General features: G+C 51.5%; 1 protein-coding gene across 1 annotated transcript; it reads right to left on the reverse strand.

The window, feature by feature from the left end:
* Positions 1-16746: 16746 nt before the first annotated feature.
* On the reverse strand, positions 16747-18025 carry IER5 (immediate early response 5). Its single transcript, XM_055319296.1, has one exon. The coding sequence runs from the start codon at positions 17876-17878 to the stop codon at positions 16889-16891; it is 990 nt and encodes a 329-aa protein (XP_055175271.1). The 5' UTR covers positions 17879-18025; the 3' UTR covers positions 16747-16888.
* Positions 18026-18432: the final 407 nt, after the last annotated feature.

Here is an 18432-nt window from a genome sequence, read left to right on the forward strand (position 1 = left end):
TGAGACAGCAACTTAAAACCAAAAGAAATGCAAAAGGATCCTAGTTCTTAGGCCTCTTCCCCCCACCTTTTTTTTTTTTTTAAGGATTTTATTTATTTATGAGAGACACAGAGAGAGACAGAGGCATAGGCAGAGGGAGAAGTAGGCTCTCCATGGGGAGCCTGATGCAGGACTCCATCCCAGGACCCCGGGATCCTAACCTGAGTTGGGCCCCCTTCCTGACCCTCACCCCAGTCCCAGACCAGGGCCATCACAGTGTGGCTGATAGCCCTTTCCTACCAGAAGGCAGGCTCACAGAGAGCAAGGATGAGCTTCCATTAGCTGAGAAAAACGAAACCCCACTCCCTCTGTCCCAGGCCCAGTGTTCAGGACACTCTTAACTAATCCAGAAGACAGGAAGACAAACAGCAGGTTAACTTTGGCCTACATTTCAGGCATGCCCTTCCAAAGCACAAATCAATTTTTTTTTTCATTCTGAGGCTTCCAAAGAACAAGACGCCACCTATACAGCCAGAAACCCAGCTGGTGGTTTTCTAGGCACTTGGATATTAAGTGAATGGAGACACAAAGATACACTATGCAAATAACAGTCACAGGACAAACCTCTTTTAGTCTATAACCAAGCAGCCTATAACTGAGTAAGACCCACAGGCCTCTAATGGACCAAAACACTTCCAGGCCTGTGTTCCGGAGACCTACAATTTGGGCCAAGCCCGGAAAAAGAGTAGAGGAAATGGAGAGCAATACTGATGACTATTTATTCCCCGAGAGACTGAGGTTTAAAGTAAGGGGCTGGAAAAGGAGCAAGCAGGGGTAATAATGATTGAGTTGAGATAGCGTTAAGTGGCAGATCTTTACAAACTATAAAGCCCTATGCAAACATGAAGTCTTATAGACTCTAAGAGCAGATTTATGCTTGGAAGATCCCGGGGAAGTGTTCGTTACATTTTCCTTACCTGAGGCATAGTTCTACCCCGGGGGGCTTTTTATGGAAATACATAATAAAATAAAAGCTGACTTTGTTGGACAGAAAGAAACAAAAGGAAATGGATACATCAACAGTGTAAGTGCTTCCTTCCAATCTGCAGCATACATTGAACTCCGCTCACCTCTCTTAAGTATGTCCACCAAAAACCTGAGACCGTCCCCTCCAGGCGAAGGCAGGCAGTCCCCGGGTGGGGAGGAGGGTGTTCCCAGAGATGGCAGCATTAACCTTGGCTCCGGGATGGCCTTGGGCTTGGCTTTGCCTAGCTAAAAAGGAAAGAAGCTAAAACAATGCAAAGCCCTCCCACCGGATTCCACTTCTTCTGTTGGCCACTTCCTTCCTTCCCTCCTTTTTCCTTCCCTTCCTGCGGGAGCTGCTCTGCCCCACCTTCCTTCCTGGGGAGGAGGACCTGCCCTTTCCTCTCCTGGAGCCGGTGCCAAAGGGATGAATAATGTGATGTTGAGGGGGCAGGGGTGGGGGGAGTCTTAGAGGTGAGAAGAGGCAGGTGGTGCACCAAGTAGAGTGACGAAGCAGAGATGGACGGAGAAGTTTCCCCTCCTTGAGCTTACAAGCCCCGAGACTGCGAACGGCGGGAGCAACAGAACTCCTACACTCCCGGCTACAGCCCCACGCACGGCACCCAGATAGATTGCAGAGTAGCAGAAAAAAGCGCGGTGTCAGCCAAATACAAAGGGGGCTCACCCTAGGTAGCCATTTGCAACCTCTCTTTTCCCGAGGTGGGGGGGGGGGAGTGGCAAGGAAACCGGGAAAGAAGCAAAAGAGCGTTTCTGGAAGTCTCGAAAAGGCCGAAGCCAGAAAGTCGGGTTCTGATAGGCAGCGGAGCGGACAATAGGAAAGGTAACGCGAGGCTGAAAAACAGGAGGCGGAGGGGGGCGGCCGCCCTTGGAACAAAGGTGTTGCGCTACCAGAGCTGATGACAGAGTGGCAGGGGGCAAGGTCAAACCGCGGCGGCCTTTTCCGGGCAAAGCTTCGGAGCGAGGGCCAAGCCGAAGGTGGCGAGCACAAAAGAGACGGCCCTCCAGGAGGCCGTGGCGAGGGGCGGGACGCGAGAGACGGAGGCGAGAGTGGGCAGAAATCAAAGGGTCCCTCGAGCGAGGGGGGGGGCGCCCCGCTTTGTCTGGCGAGGGCGGCGGCGGCGGCGGCGGGGGCAGCACGTGCAGCGGGAGCGCGCGGGCCCCTCCGCTCGGCCGGGCCTCTCGCCGGCGGGCCCCGCGCTGCAGAAGGGCCGCATTGTTAGGTCCGCGGCCGCGGCAGATCGCCGCTGTCCTGCAATACCCTCGCGCCCTGGCACGCCGCCACCGGCGCCGCCCGGGGCTGGAAATAGCTGCGCCGTTCCCATGGCGACCAGGCGGCGGCTCCGCCCCCGCCCCGCGCCCTCCCCGCCCAGCCCGCCGCGGCGGCCGCCCCTGCGGCCCGGCGCCCCCCGGTTACCCTGGCAACGGCGGCCGCGGCGGGCGGGAGGGGCCTCGGAGCGGAGCCGGAGCCGGCCCCGCCTCCCTCCCCGCCCGCGGCGCCCCGCGCTCGGCCCCCGCCCCGGCCTCGGCCCCGCTCCGGCTCCGGCTCCGGCTCGGGCCCCGGCGCGGGGGGGGCGGGGGGCGGGGGGGGCCGGGCGGCAGGCGCCGCGGGAGCTCGCGCAGGAAGCCTCCCTCCCCTCGGCCCGCCCGGCCCGGAAAGGCGGGAGCGGGGGAGGAAGCTCCGCGGCGGGGCGGGCTGCGGGAGCGCCCCGGCAGGGGGCACCGTGTCCTCCCCCCGGCCCCCGGCCCCCGGCCCTGCCTGACCTCCCGGCCCCTCGGAATCCTCCCCGGATCTCCCCGCCCGGCCTCCTGGGACGCGGGGAGGCCTCGGCGGAGGGAACGGGGAGCCGAGGGCGGGGGTCGGAGACACCGGGAAGTGCGGGCCCGCGGGGCGCCGGGCTGGAGGCAAGGGCCGGAGCGGCTCTCGCCGTCGGGAGCCGGGTCGTGCCTCCCGGGCAGCTCCTCCCCAGGTGCACCACCGCACCTCCCGGAAAAGAAAAAAAACCACAAGGGATGGCCCCCCACCCCCACCCCCCGAAGATCTGCACCGTGCGGGACCCTCGTGCATCCTGTTTGTTGGCGTGGTGAGAAGGGAGTGTTGCAGATCCCCCAAGAGTGTCTGTCTCCAGCTTCCAGGGTGATTGGGGCAGAACTGAGACCTTCGGAGCGACCTGACAGCGGCGAGAGGAAAGGGCCTGACCACGGAGAGTTCCATTGACACGGTCCCTCGAGCCCCTGGCTCACGGAACGTTCTGCACCAAATTAATGCTTAGTGAATGGATGTGGTTAAAACCAGATAGTGCCTCCCTCATTCATTGTTCTAAATGGGCAGGGCATCTCAAGGAAACACACTAAGTAAGCAGTCGAGGTCCCTTGAAATTTGGTCTCAGTCGAACATAATAAAATAATAACTTTGCATTTGTAAAGTCCCTTGCTCTAAGAATGTCACCTCATTCCATGTACTCTACTTCAAACTCCATAAAGTTCCAGAACAAGAAGGACTCCTATAGAGCAGATAAAACAAGAGTCTAGGCTATCTTCCATCCTAGCAGAGGAGCTAAAGAGGTAGACTGTGCTCCTCCTTAGAGCCCTGTGTTTTCTTTGAAGTGACATGGAGGTTACCTTGTGCGGTGGGAAGAGTTTGGGGGTGAACAATCCGAGGACCTAGGCACCTGTTTGGCCTGTCTCCTCATCTGTGAAATAAATGGTTGTTGTGAAGATAGAATGAGGCAATGTAGGAGGTATTCTTCAGAAGCCACAGGATATGCCACACACCCCTTTCAGTTATTGGGACATCTATAAATCGGTATACAAGTCGTGTTCACATTCTGTAGCTGCAAAGTGCTTTCCCAAGATTTTGCTGGTGATTTCTCCAAATACCCTAGTAAGATACAGACTACCCCCTTCCAGTCTCCCCTGAATAGGGCATGAAATTCAGCCAGAGAGAAACTCAGCTGTTTTTGCAAGATGACTCCCGGGTCCTGGACTTAATTTGGCAAGCACCAGAGGACTTCCTTTTTAGGTCTTAGCCTAAAAGACAGCTTCCACTACTGTACACTCCTGGTGTAAGAGCCAAAACTCAAGCCCAGAAGAGCAGCCCCAAAAAGAGACAAGGAATTGTAAAAGAATAAATGTTGATACTGGACTAAAAAGACAGTAAACAGATCGTCTATCATCCAGGGAGCAAGACAGCGGGGTGCCTGGACTCTGGAGGGTGTCAGATTTGCCAGTTGGGGGGTCATGGAGGCAGGACTGAAGGGTCCTGTGTGCTGTTGAGTCTCCTTCAATATTACTATGGGCTGAATTGTGTCCCCCCCGTGGCATTTCCCCCTTGTATATGCTGAAGCCCTAACTCCCAATGTGTCTATATCTGGAGACAAGGTCATGAGGAGAGGTAATTCAAGGTAAGCGAGTTCATAAGGACCGTAGTCCTAGAAGAGGAAAAGAGATCTATCACCACCACTACCACGTGAGGACACAATGAGAAAGCAGCCATCTGCAAGCCAGGAAGAGAGCCCTCACTAGAACCCAACCATGCTGGCACCCTGATCTCAGACTTCCATCCTCCAAAACTGTGAGAAAATAAATTTCTTTTGTTGAAGCCACCCGGTCTGTGGTATTTTGTTATGGCAGCCTGAGCAGACTAAGACAAGTATGTGTTCCCTTGGAGCTGAGCGCCCCTCCTACCACCTCCACCACCTGGCGTTTTGTTCAGCACTTCCACACTTGTCTCATTTTTAATTCGTAACCGTGTGAGTTGGAATTGGCAGGATTTATTTTAAAATGAAGAAGCTGAAACTCAGATGAAGTGACTTGCCGAAAGTCATGCAGGATGTGAGTGGCCGAACCAAGATGGGAGGGAGGCTCCCCAGGCAGCATCCAGTCAACCCATGCTCAGGACTCCCCACTGTGCTAGGTCTAGAAAGATGAATGGGATTTTCAGGTGGGGAGGGCCCAGTCCGGTCAGGAAGAAAAACAAGTGAACAAATAATTACAGCAAGGAGAAGGGTCTGCAAAGATGATTTGCCCCCCAGGTATTTGGGGAAAGTGGTCCAGGCAGCGGAAACTTGGTGAAACACCGGCTGCTGGGGGGAGCCGCAAGTATTGCTGAGAACAGGGTATCCTGGAGGGAAGGAAGGGGCAGAGATGCCCCAGATGCCGCTGGACATACTGTGCTTCTTCCTCCTACCTAAGGACTCTGATTGCCTCCCTGGAGCCCTGGCCAAAGGGGAGAACCAACTGGAATAGAGATCAATGCGGAAGAGTCCTTAAGGACCTAATAACCCTAAAGAGGAGCAAAGATTAACTCTTCAGTTAGGTTCCTATTGACATTCTATAGTAAATTATCTTTGTTTGTGTGTTTGTTTGCCCTGCAGTCTCCTCAGGGTTAGTTTATTGTAGCCCTAACCATTTGTAAATAAACGATAATGTGTTTTAATTAAGAGAAGATATGAATTGCATACCTATGGCTTTTACTAGCAAGGTGCCAATGATTTCACAGAATCACAGGTCTCCAGAGGCTCAAAGTCTTACTTAAACCGGTTCAGGATCATCCCTCACAGTGGAAATGCAGATAAGGACCCTAGTTACTGAAGGGACTAATGTGTCTCTGTCCCCTTCTGGGAACATGAGTCCAAATTCTTACAGATATAGTTAGATACAAGGGGTCACTTATCTTCTGTTGTCTTTATGAGTATGAGTTGCATACTTATGTTTATCATGTCTTTAATCCACTCTGACTTTCAAGGGATTTATTAAATCACAGCACTCAAGTGCCCTCCCTGGGGGAGGGACTATAGGTTGGGGAAGAAATGAGCCCAGTAGGAAGGACTACTTGCACTTCAAACTTCTCTCCAAGAAACCAGTAACCAGGCCTGCCCACCTCCCTGGGGTACTCATTCCGAGCACCAGGCCAACAGCTAATTTAAGGGCTGGTTCTGGGATTTCAATACCTCTCTCTCTGCCTGGGACCAAATGAAGACTATCACCTCTACCTCACTGGAGACCTCATTAGAACTTGAACTATGGTCTTGGTTCCTTCCCAGTGGGCTCAGTGCAGTGGAGAAGGTAAGGATAAAGGGAGGGGTGGGTAAACCCACAGCTCCCCGAGCAGCAGGAGTCCAACAGCCTCTAAGAACTGGGAGGGAGTAAACAAGCAATTACCTACAGGACAGCCGGTAACCAGAAAGTGGCTTAAATGATTTGATTCTGCTCACTGCCTAAGAGGACCCCACCTTCCCTCAAGCTCCCTCCCACCCAGCTTCTCAAGACTAATTTCACCACCCTCTCTGTGAAATTCCACCCTTACTCAGAAGTGAGGTTCCAGGGCTGAGAGGCAGAAGGCTCTGTTCTGGCTACATTCTTTCCAGCTTGGCGATTGACACCATCACCCCTCTTTGTCCACACTTGAGAAGGGGAAAGCGTCAGGTGGTGCATCTTTGTCCAACACCCCTAATAAGCCTTTGAATCCTTTGGGGGAAGAAAATTTAAGGAGAAAGAGGTGATTCAGAATTTGCTTCTCAGAGACTGGAGTGGGAACCCAGCTGGGCTGCAGGAAGTGTGGGGTCGGAGCAAAAGAAACCTCACATTCCTTTCTCTCTTTTGGCTGTGAGCTCTCTCCTGCCTACGGCTTCTAGGCTAGTCCTCACCCCCACCACACACACTTTTTCTTAACTTTCTCTGGTTCAGTGATATCAGTGCAGATAGGCCTCTACATGGGTAAGATTAAGATCCATTAAGGTCCAGAACTTACCTTCCAAGAATTTACAACCCAGTGAGGAAAGGAGAGGTAAGGAATTTGGGGAAATTAAAAAACATGCGTATTACAACGTATAACGAGTGCCAGGAGAATTGCCATTGCTGCCGTTAGCCCAGTGATTCCCCACCTGGATCACTGGACAGCCCTCTACCTGGCCCCTGCCTCAGCCTGCCTCCAGTCTTTCCTCTTCCACACCCTATAGCCAATGATGGATCTACATGTAAATCTGCTTAAAAGCCTCCTTCTACTCCCCCCTATCTTTCCAGAGGAAACCAAACTCCTTCCATGGTTTAGCCTTTTGTAATCTGATCTCTACTAATCCTTAGGACCCTATCCCACTCTACACCTGTGTTCCAACCAGAATTAAGCATTTGTGATATCCAGTTACTACCAGCTCTCTGGCCTCAGGGCCTTTGCACTTGCAGCTCAGTCTGGCTGGAATGCTTTTCCTCTTCCCACTTGGCTAACCCCAACTAGCCTTTTGGAACTCAGCACAGAAATAACCTCCTCTTCCCAGGACTCCTCCCCTGACCCTCCGTCTGGATTAAGCACCCCTCTTCAATATCCCTGCAACACACAGTATCAAGCCTGGATTGTCATGACTTTTCTAACCGTTCTCCCCCACTAGACATCAAGTTCCTTAACTCAACTTTGTACCCAGTGCCTGGTGCTGGGAAGACAATAAATGATGGTTGCATGAAATGCTGAATGGCAGGCAGAGGAGTTCATGGAGAACATGGAAAGTCATTAGAGACTTTTGAGTCAGAGACTGATAGCACAAAAACTATATTGTCAGACGAGTAATCTATTAGTTACCGGCTTGGGGGGGGGGGCGGGGAGGAAGCGTTGGGGAAAAGGGAATAAGAGATGGAAGTAATAAAGGGTTCGAAGGAAAGAAGGAAGCAGGTGACAGTGAGAAGCAGGCATGGAAATGAGCTTGGCTTTGGAGGTAACGCTGGAAGCTTCAGCAAGAGTGGGGATGTGTGTGCAAAAGTGGGAGGCGGAGCGAAGGTCTGTAGCCCTGGCGCCTGGGAAGCAGCACATAGGAGTCCGGAGAAGGCCCCTGGGTGCAGGTAGCGGTGGGGAGAAGGCGGCCAGGGAATCTGTGAGAGGAGAGGATCTGTTTTTAGAAAGAGCTTCAGCTAATGAGGACAGAGAGCAAAGAGACAGAAGGAATGTTGGAGTTCTGGGTTGAATTTGATCTCTGGGTGGTCTCCGCAGGCAAAGACTTACAAGTGAGGGCCTTGTCTTATGCTTTCAGAAAATTGGGATGTAGGGCCAACAACAATGTTGCTTCGTGACTTCTGTAGCATTTGCATCATGTGATCCCACCCTGAAGCAGGGCTATTACTCCTTTTGCAAACCACCCCCCTGCCCCGCCCGGAGTTCCAGAAGACTTTGTTGGGGGATACTGCTGTTTCTCCATCTGGATGGGGCCATGTTGTATCAAACACGCCGCGGTCCTCAGTCCATTACCTTTTCGCCTTCTCGCCTTCTTCCTGTTTTCTGACTCTGAGTTTATTTTAGCCTCGTGTTTCTTTTGAAATCACCACAGACATCTGTCTCTTGCCTTCCCCATCCGTCCACCCCTCTCTCCCACTCCTATCCTCACCATTGCCTTGGGAGACCTAAAACTGCTCAGCTTCCCTCCCCGTGTCTCGGGGTATCCGGAGCCTCTTTGTTGGGCACGTCTCAACCTGTTCTCAGCCTCAGACTAATCCTCCATAACACTGAAAATGACAGATGAGGTCAGACTTGCTTGGTAAGAGAACATTTCTTACCCAGGAAACCACGCTCATTCATAACTGGCTTTCCAAATGAGAGCAGACTACAGTGGTGTGCGTGTGCGTGCGTGTGTGTGTGTGTGTTTCTGCTGTCAAGAACCCCAACTTCTGCTTTCCTCCCAACACATGCCTGCATTCTGATGTTTTGAACGCCTACTATGTAAAGAGGACGAAGCACCAGAAATATAGATCCTTAGATTAGTAGCTGGTGGCACTGGGGTTCGGGAGAGTGATCCTTTCTTCTCCAGGATCCCCTCGCAGTTTGTTACCTTGCCAACTGGTACGCTGGAGTTGAAGCTGCTAAGAGTCTTCGTGGGCTGAGAATGAGGAAGAGAAGGCGGGCTGCTGATCCTAACAAGGTCCCTGGAGTCATTTATTAGTGTCTCCAGTCTCCTTTTATTTGACCGGAGAAGGAAAAGAAAGTGTTTATTCCTGCTGATAAGAGATGCATACATTTAGTAGTTTACATATTCAAACCCCATTCACCTCAATTTGGTTGTCTCTGGTTGGTTCTGTCTGAAGACAGGCACGGGCCCTTTCAATTGACCTCTCTAGCTATCATCCTGGTTCTCTTTTGCCTTTTATGCCAGAGTTCTTGGGGGAAGTCAGAGCCTCCACATCCTTCCCTCCACAACTTTATAATTGGATTTTTCCTCCCGTGTTCTACCAGAACCTCTCAAAATTCACTGGTAACCATCTTTAGTTCAATGACATTTTCTTTGTTCTTGTTTTCCCTGACTGTGCTGGGGCCCATCTCCTTCCGTGGTAGCCTGGCTCTACCCCCACCTCTCCACACTGTTCCTGCTAGCAGTGCCCTCTTCCCACTCCAGCCCTACCTCCAGGCTTCCGTGTTTCTGCCTCTGCCCTGCCCTCTGGCTTGGAGGGTTCCTCTAGGCATTCGGCTTTAAGGATCATCTCTAAACTTGGCCGTGCCCCCCTGGGGAGCAGCATATGAAAAGCTCCCCTCCCCCATAACCCTGTAGGCCACGCCCAATGGCAGGAGGCGTCAGAAGGGAAGGAATTGCTTGGGGAATCTAGGCTTGGAGTGACCTCAAGCTGAGAAGTTTACACTTGACCCTGAGATCAGTGGCAATGTCTGCTTTTTAGACTTTAATGTGCAGGCAAATCACCTGGGGACCTTGTTAAATAACATGCAGATTCAGTAGGTCTCAGGAAGGGCCTGAGATTCTGCATTTCTGGTAAACACCCAGATGGCACCCATGTTGCTGGTCCTTAGACCCTACTTTGAGAAGCAAGGGGCTAGGTCACACTTAACTAGTGTCAGGTTTTCTGGGGGGTTTTCTGTGTTGTTTTTATAGCTCATCTGGAACCTAATCCAATTTAAGAACCAGGATGCTATTGTTTGCATCTGTGCTTCCTCATTGATGAGTTCCTTCTGGGTGTTCCTATAAATACTGAATTGATAGACCCCAGGGCTGAATATCTTTTAGCTTTGCTTTACAAGCACTAATTTAGCTTTATATCACAATGGTGAGGCCAGTGGATACTTTTTTTGGGGGGGGGGCTATAAGTAGAAACCAAGAAAAGTGAATGATTCTCCAAGTAGTGAGTCACATTTCAGATTCTGGTCCGCAAGGTTCCTCGCTCAGAGGGGTCCCAAGGACTGGTCCAGGGTGGATTTTAACACCGCCCCTGCTTGGATTCTCACCTGACTGCTCAGGATGACCTACTCATTTTCTGGACCTCTTTCCTGACTGCGAAGTAGGCGACTCTCCCCGCTCTGTCTCCTTCTCTCATAGGCAAGATCAGGAGCCTACAGGAGCTGCGGATTCCACGTTAGGAGGCCAGATGCCTGATGCTGAGGTGACTCAAAGGTTGGGAGGCAGACAGCTGGGCCAGCTCACAAGCCAGAATCGCCCCCGCACGGCAGCTTTACAACTGTTCTTAGCAGATTAGGAGCACCTTTTTAAAAAAGACACATTGAGGAGGAAGTGGGGTGGGGGAACGGCGAGAGAAACCACAGAAATCATAGAATAAGAACCAGCTCAACGCCAGTGTCCCATGGACCTTAGGTTCAGCTTCGGAAGCTGGATTTTTTTGCTTTCAGGGATTTCTCTCGTAGCCATAAAAAAATAAAAGCAATTCCAGTCTCTTAAAGTAGGTCACAGAGAGAGCAAGCTGATAAATGCAGATGCCAAGGCACTTTCACCCTTCTCCAAACCAAAAATAGTACTTGGAAATTGTCTGAGGAAAATGGGTGCAGCTTGAGAAAAGCTGAGGAGAAAAAAGCGGGGTGGGGGTGCTCCTGCCCTGGATTCACTTGGCCCACAGCAGACCTCTTGAGCAGGAGAACTTGACTCCGTGGCAATTCCTCCCCATGACTGCCCCCCTCCCCCGCCGCACCCCGCACTCTCTCTTCACACAGTCTAGCTCACTTCCTATCGGTCACCTCTGTTGCATGATTCCAGGGGGGTTATAACTATTCCCCTACTCCCATCTCTGGTAACTCATTGTAAAAACTTTCTATTAATCAAAGCCTAGATGGGGGAGACAAGGCAAAGAGGCACTTTTGGATTTCTTCATCAGGGCAGCTCTGTGATTCATTATCTGTTCTAAAAAGCGGCACATGCAGTTCCAGGAAAGGGGGAGCGGAAATGCTGTGTAGACCAAGTTTGGGCTCCCCTGGCTTTGCCTCTCCTTCCCTCCATCTGGCCACAAGCCAGGCTGTTTTTCAGCAGCTGCTCCTGTTTCTAGATGGATACTCCCATACCCGCCCCCTGCTATTATAATGGAATTGGGGGTCTGGCGAGGCACCGGGATTGGGCGACCAGCTACCACAGCTGTGGCTTGATGTCTGGGGGCGTAGAGTCTTCGGAGACTCTCCACGTCTCAAGGTCAAGAAATCCAACTCCACTCCATCTTAGCTGGCGGTAGCATTCCCAATCACAGCTCTTCCCTGGGCACTCAGACTCTTCCTCAGGTAAAGAATGACCGTGAGGATCGTCAAGAGAGGGTGGAGAAAGGGAAGAGGAGGACCCAGACAGATAGGAATGACAAAACAGCTACAGCACTGAAGGAAGTGTCTATGCCACAGAGAGGAGGGTGATGCTGTGACTGGCTAGAAATAGCCCCGTAGTTGTGGATCAACCTGGAGAAAATCTCGAACATGATCCAGGAAAGAATCAAGTATGGAGAGTAGCCAAAGGAAATCCTGCCTCTCAAAGACCACCTCAGTGCTTTGAGCAGAGGCAATAGGATGGTTTTCTTTTACCTCAGAGAAAGCCAGTTTCCAGCAGCTGCCCTGCCCCAAGCCTTGAGAGATTGAATGGATCGAAAAGTGAGCAGGTGGGAACACATGGTGTTTGGCACATTGCTGAGTTCTAGAAAAACTGAAAGGAGCCTCGCCTTGGCATCTAGTGGAATGATGGGCTGGGGCAGCCTGGCAGAGGCCCAGTTCATAGGGAGAAAGCAGAGGGCGACCAGGGCTGACTTGGTGCTAAATGGGTAGAAAAGGGGGAAGCGGAGTCTTACTCTAATTCTCTAAGTTGGGATGTGGCTTATCATACAGGCATAGGAGCTTCTTGTGACCAGGTCCCAGAAAACTTACTTTTATAAAATAGGTTTATCAAGAAATATCATAGGCCTACTCTCTGCTAGACCCTTAAGAGAATCACCTGCTGAAAATGCTCAGTTGATAGTGACGGAGATCAGCTCTTCCTGCAATTTTCAAAGGCTGATAATCAGCCAAAACGCTCTCACCTGCCCATAAGTGGGCAGTATCCAGTGGTGGAGGATGCTGCTGATCTGGAGAGCTGGGGAGAGGGAGAGGCCCTTTTAGGAATGTAGTCCCAGGAGGCTTCTCCCTCCCTGCTTGTAAGATTCCAAATGTCTGAGATAAACCCCAGGATAAAGTCCAGCAAAGATGCTTTAGGCTATATTCCTCTGAGAGAGAGCTAGAGAAGGGTTTTATTTTTAAAACCCTCGTTCCTGCTGGGGGGTGTGTGTGCGTAGAGTGGGGGCAGGCCTTGGGAAAAACTGTTTGGATCAGGAAGGAGGCATTCTACTAGATGTGTGTACTCTTTTACAGTTTCTGCTCTCACATATTCTCTACCCTCAAGAATTGTTACTGAAAAACTCCAAGGACATGAGTTAAGATCACAATGATTCCTAACATCAATTCTACTTCTATATTTTTCCTCCCAAGGCTTTCCACTGGGTAGAATTTTAAATGTGAATAATGGTTCAAAGGCTGAGAAACAAACTGCTCATTACTGGAAAGAGTGCCAGGAATCCTGGGAAGCAGACCTCACTCCCACCGGAGTTCTGCACCTAATAGTAATGGCTTCTTTCATAGTCATGGGAGGGTTGGATCACTGTTTCTTTTCATTCTCGTCTTCTTTCAGTAACTGCTGGGATAAAAGCAAGCCTAGAAGAATAAAAAATTCACAAACAGGACAAGAATATTTAGGGCAAGAGATCAGAAGTTCTTTGGTTATTCAGTGAACTGAACTAACTTTACTTTTTAAAAAAGTGTAAGAAAATAAATGTCCATCAAACTCCATGTCGCAGTGGGTATTAGCCTTTCGACTGCATCTCACAGGCTCTGAGTTGTCATGCCTAGCAAGTTGAGGTAGGAGACTCGGACTAATCCAGTGATTAAATGGAGTTTTGTCATTATTAGTTCCATTCCCAGTATTTACTATTTCTTTAGTTTGAGAAGCATTCTGCCAATGTTGCTAAATAGCCCATTCCTTTTCACTTTTCATCCCCAAATCCAATCAGTGATGAATGATACAGATAGAAGCGTTATTATGACTCTACTAGGTGCCTTAGAGAAAACCCAGTCACTCTGGAGGAGCAGTTCAAGTTTTCTATCATTAATTGCTTTCCCCAAATACAATCAGTGGGGTTTCTGAGAAGGCAGGCAGGTTTTAAAGTGACATGGTTAAGAAGTACTGTACTAAGACGTATCACCTTTATTCACTATCAATGTGATCTTCTTGGAGTACTCATCAAAATGCACTTCAAATAACTAGTTTTTACGTGACAAAATTTTTCCCCCCAGACTACAACTACCGTTAATTTGATCAAGAGAGGTCCCTCCCAAAGTGGTCAAGAAGTGATTAGGTACTAAAACTATAGCTTCATTTCTAGTCACAGTGAGTCTGATTTAGTTGTGTGTGATAACCCCATCCTGGCACTAGGAAGGCTCTTTTCCAGGACCTATCAATTAACATGGCTTAAGAAACACTCTATGCCCAAGCAATTCAGGCTAAAAATAACTCTGTGGGCTATTTTTTTTCTTTACTCATCCACAGAAAGCGTTTGTATGTCAACAAGATCTTTGCTCCTTGAGTGTTTTCACTCCTGCTTACTCTTCTGAAAATAGAGTTGTTTGATACAATCAGGAAAGTCGGAGTCGGTGTGAGGCATACAGAACAGCAAAACCATGCTGATGCAACTAAGCTTTCTAACTGCCAAGTGTTCAAAGAATAAAAGAATCCAGCATTCAGAGAGAGGCCAGGTTTAAAATAGATTCTCCCTTACTCACTTTCTTACAAATATGCACAATTTTTTGACAAGAATATATCTGACTTACACAAAATTCACTTCTAAGTTAACAATGATAACAACTGAGCACTCAATACGTATGCTCACTTTTCTAAGAACTTAAGGGGCATTAACTCATTTTCACAACCCTACAAGATAAAATTATCTCAATTTCACATTTGATAAAACTGAGGCAGAGAGAAAGGAAGTAATCTGTCTATAGAGTTCCTCAGTTAATAAGTAGCAAAGCCAAGATGCAAACCCAGGAAGCCTGGCTCCAGAGCCCATGCTCTAACCATTGCACTATACTCCTTCTGCAACAAAAACAATGATCTTTTCAGATTTCCTACAAAGCTATGTCTCCCTATCAAGTCTGTCCAATTACATTCTCTAAAGAGAACGTGGTCTCATGGCTCATCTTAATGTGAAAACAACAATCAACAGAACTTTGGTTTTATTCAAAATATATCAACTCTTATTAAACACACCAAATGTTACCCCCTTTCAAATATAAAAATGCACTGAGATAGCTGTTAAAGCTTAATTGCTTTCTAGCAACAGGAAATGTTTACAAAATTAAGGTCCTGGACCCCTTCTTCAGTTTAAGCAGTTAGCACTCAATGGAGCTCTTGTGCCTAGAACAGAACTCAAGTAGCTAATCTCTGAAAGAAAAACGTCAATTTTAATAAATAAGAACCTTACTAGAGGTTTAATTCTATTAACATATTATTGTGATAGAGAATAAAGCAGAAATTTCCTTATGCTTAATGAATCACTAATAGATCGATCAAAAAAAAAATTAAGGCACTGGCCTGCTTAGTTTAGCTATGACAGAAGTTCACACAATCAAGACTTTAGGAACACCAAAGCACCATTTCATTTGCTCCTTCTGTATGGCCATAACCCTTACGTAAAGCTTTGAACCTCAATTTGTCCCATCTCTTAAACACCCTATTTATAAGCTGCTATAGGCCAATACCAACTTTTAAAGTACTAGCAAGACTATTTTATCATTCTGATTTGTTTTTGAAATAGATTAATGAATACCTTTAGAACACTGAATATTTGCCTTAGACAAAAAGCTCTTAAATGTAGTGGTTATAGTAAAATCAACTGATAACTTGGCTGTCATCACCTAAGTGTTTACCACGACCCAAACACTGAGCAGATCAGGAAGTTTTGCTAAGCTGAATTTGCCTAGCCCTCCTTCCTTATCTAGTTTGACACAAGCAATTTCCTTTCACTAATGCATTTACTTTCCACAGATAAAATAAAATTAAAAAATAGCACTGAAAATTCCATCCTGACATCCACTGGACTGCAGAGGTGGATCTAACTGGGCAAGTTAGTCTCATTAAGCCTCCCTCTCCTGTCATTTTTTTTTTTTCTTCAACAACAAAGCTGAAAGATGACCCATGTTATACAGCTTAACAGGGTAATAAAAGGAAGCTTTTGTGATAACATTTTTGCATTTGGGAAGGGCTTCAAAAGTTAGCACTAAAGTCATTTAATATCAGACACCATCAGATTGGGCTGTGGAAAATCAAATTGGGCTAAACTGACTTTAGAAAAGGCAGTTGTAGTGACAGGTTTCAAGAAACCAGCTGGGCACTGATACTAGTATCTAATAGCTATCCTCCCATCTAGGGGAGAAACCTTAAACGTGCCTCTCTTGATACTTAGTGAAGCCAGCAAACAATGTCCCCAGTCTGTGCTCCACTGATACTAAGAACCACACTTGACCACAGTTCCCCTCCTCCCACTTCTCTCCCAATCCAGACAGGTGATTACAGACAAGGAGGCAATTAAGTTGCTTCAAAATATTTAATACGTGTTAGACACGTAAAGTTACATCTTTATACAAAAATCAATACAACGGAGGAGAAAATACTGTACAAAAACCTTGTCAGCTCCCCCAACCTTTATACAACAAAGACTGGAGTCACCGTATCTACAAAACCATAAGGTCTTTCCACTTAGGGCTTCTGTCTGTAAACTTTGTTTCATTAAACACTTTTTAAAAGCACTGTGTAGTAGTTCTGATCTAGAGCTTTTAAAAATATATCTATTCTCTATAAACTCCATATTTCCAAGCTCGAACTCTTCTGTGAAGTTCATCAAGCTTTTTTTTTTTCTTTCCCTGTGGGGAAGACAAGGGCCGCTCATATTCCCTTTTCCCAGAGTAATCACAGGGTATAAACGTTGTTCGGTGATGGAAAGGCGGGGGGGGGGGGGGAGGGAGAAATAATACAAGTCTCTACCCCAGACTAAATCCCTCTAGTCTTAGGAAATCCTGTGAGGAAATGCCACTCCTGGCACTGGTGCGGTGCTAGCTTTCATGTGAGGGGTGTGTGTAAAGTCCCTTCCTCCCCCGAGTACGGAAGGGGAACTCCCCAGCCCGGCCCCGGCCCCGGCCCCGGCCCCGGCCCCCCGCGCCGCTTCCTTCTCGGTGCTGCCGGCAGAGGAAAGTCCCTGTCTGCCCCCACTCTCCTAAGCCCTGGGAAAGGGGGGATGCATTCCAGAAGGACAGAATAGTCTTAGTTCAACAAGACACACGTACGCACACAGACATGACACTACACAAAAGTGAACGATCGTCCTCTTCCGACAAGCCCCACGCCCCCAGGTCCCCGGAGGCGGCGGCGGGGAGGCTCGGCACAGCAGGGCCGCCGAGCCCGGGGGCGAGTCCGTGCTGCCCGGCAGCGCCCACAGTCTCCGCCGCGCGCCCAGCGCCTACGGTCCCGCGGCCGCCCTCGCAGCCTCACGTCGGGGCCACCCCGCGGCTCAGCCTCCTTCCGAAGGGGGCGCCGGGGGCTCAGAAGGCCACGATGGCTGTGCTCCAAGGGTTAATGTCTCTCAGCACCGGCTTATCGCAGCAGATCTGCCCGGGCTCCGCGGCTTCCGGACCGCTCTCCTCTCCCTCGGCTTCCTCGCGGCCGCCCCCGGGGCTTTTCCGCAACAGTCCCGAGAAGCTGGAACCGAAGATGCTAATGAGGTTAGCCACGTTACCGGTCTCCATCTCCTCCTCCTCCTCCTCCGCCGCCGCCGCCGCCCCGCCCGGCTGCTCCTCCGAGTTCCGGCGGGGCTTCTTCAGCGGGCTGGAGCCGGACGCCGGGCCGCCCGCGGGGCCGCCACCCACGCCCGCCGCGCCTCGCTTCCGGGGGCCGACGGCGGGCGGCGCTGGGGGCTCGTCCTCGGCGGGCCGCGGCGCGCAGCAGCAGGCCAGTCGGGGGCACGCGCCCGGCGCCCCGGGCCTGTCCTCCGCTCCCGGGGGGCAGCCGCACTGGCGGCGCGCCCCCCGGGGCCCCTCGGGGAAGCCGTCCGAGCCTCCGGCGGGGCCCGCGGCTCCTCCCTCCGCCGCCTCGCGCGCTCCCTCCACGCGGCGCCAGGCAGCTTCCGCCGCCTCCACCTCTCCGCCCCGAGGAGCGTCCCCGGCGCCCGTGACGGGGGCCGCGGGGCGCTCCGGCTGCGGCTCGGGCTCGGGCCAGGCGGCTCGGGCGGCCGGCGGCGGCGGCGGCGGCGGCTCTCCCCAGCCCGCGGGCGGCCCGGCCGCCGGCTCCCCGGGCTGCTGTTGCTGCTGCTGCTGCTGCGGCGGCGGCGGCGGCGGCACCGCCGGGCTCCCCGCGGGGCCGGCCAGGTAGAGGCCCGGGCACGGGTCACTCAGGTAGACCTGGCGGGCGCTGCGCAGCACCAGCGAGACCAGCAGGTTCTTGTGCAGCTTGATGCCGCCGCGCTGGACCCGCGAGTTGTAGATCTTGCCCAGGGAGATGCTGACGATGCGGTGCGCCTCCAGCTTGAACTCCATCGCGCCTCCCGTTCGCAGGGCTGGCGCCGAGGTGAGGGGCGGGGGGCGCTCCCCGGCTCACGTTCGGAAGCGGACCGGGGACGGGAGGCGTCCGCGAGTCCGGTCCGCGGCGGGACCCTCGACACTCGAAGGCTGGAGAGAGAGCGACTCCGGTGCCGTGTGCCGTGCTCCCGGCCGCCGCCGACAGCCGCCCGCTCCCAGGTTCGGTCGCTAACTGGGGGCGGCCCGCACGCCCGGCGCCTTATATAGGCCGCTCGGCCGCCAATCGCGAAGGGCCGCCAACCGTTCCGGGGCCGGGCGGCGCGCCCTCGTGCGCCGCGCGCGGCCAATCGGAGGCCGAGGAGGGGCGCCTGGGCTATTCGAACGTTAGTCCCGCGGAGCAGGCTCTTAAAGGGGGCGACGGCGCGCGGCGGCGGCCGGACGGGTCGGGGCTTGCGCTCCGCGGGCGGGTGCCGGGGCGCCGGCGTCCGCAGTGAGGTCTGCTGCGGGGACGCTGGCTTGCGCGCTGGCTTGCCGGGCCCGGGCGCGCTGAACCACTCGAACTTTCAGCCCCG

This window comes from Nyctereutes procyonoides, unplaced genomic scaffold (genome assembly GCF_905146905.1).
Source record: "Nyctereutes procyonoides isolate TBG_1078 unplaced genomic scaffold, NYPRO_anot_genome, whole genome shotgun sequence".
Taxonomy (NCBI): domain Eukaryota; kingdom Metazoa; phylum Chordata; class Mammalia; order Carnivora; family Canidae; genus Nyctereutes; species Nyctereutes procyonoides.

Coding starts and splice junctions, on each gene's coding strand:
- IER5 (XM_055319296.1), bottom strand. CDS start 17,878: ATGGAGTTCAAGCTGGAGGCGCACCGCATCGTCAGCATCTCCCTGGGC.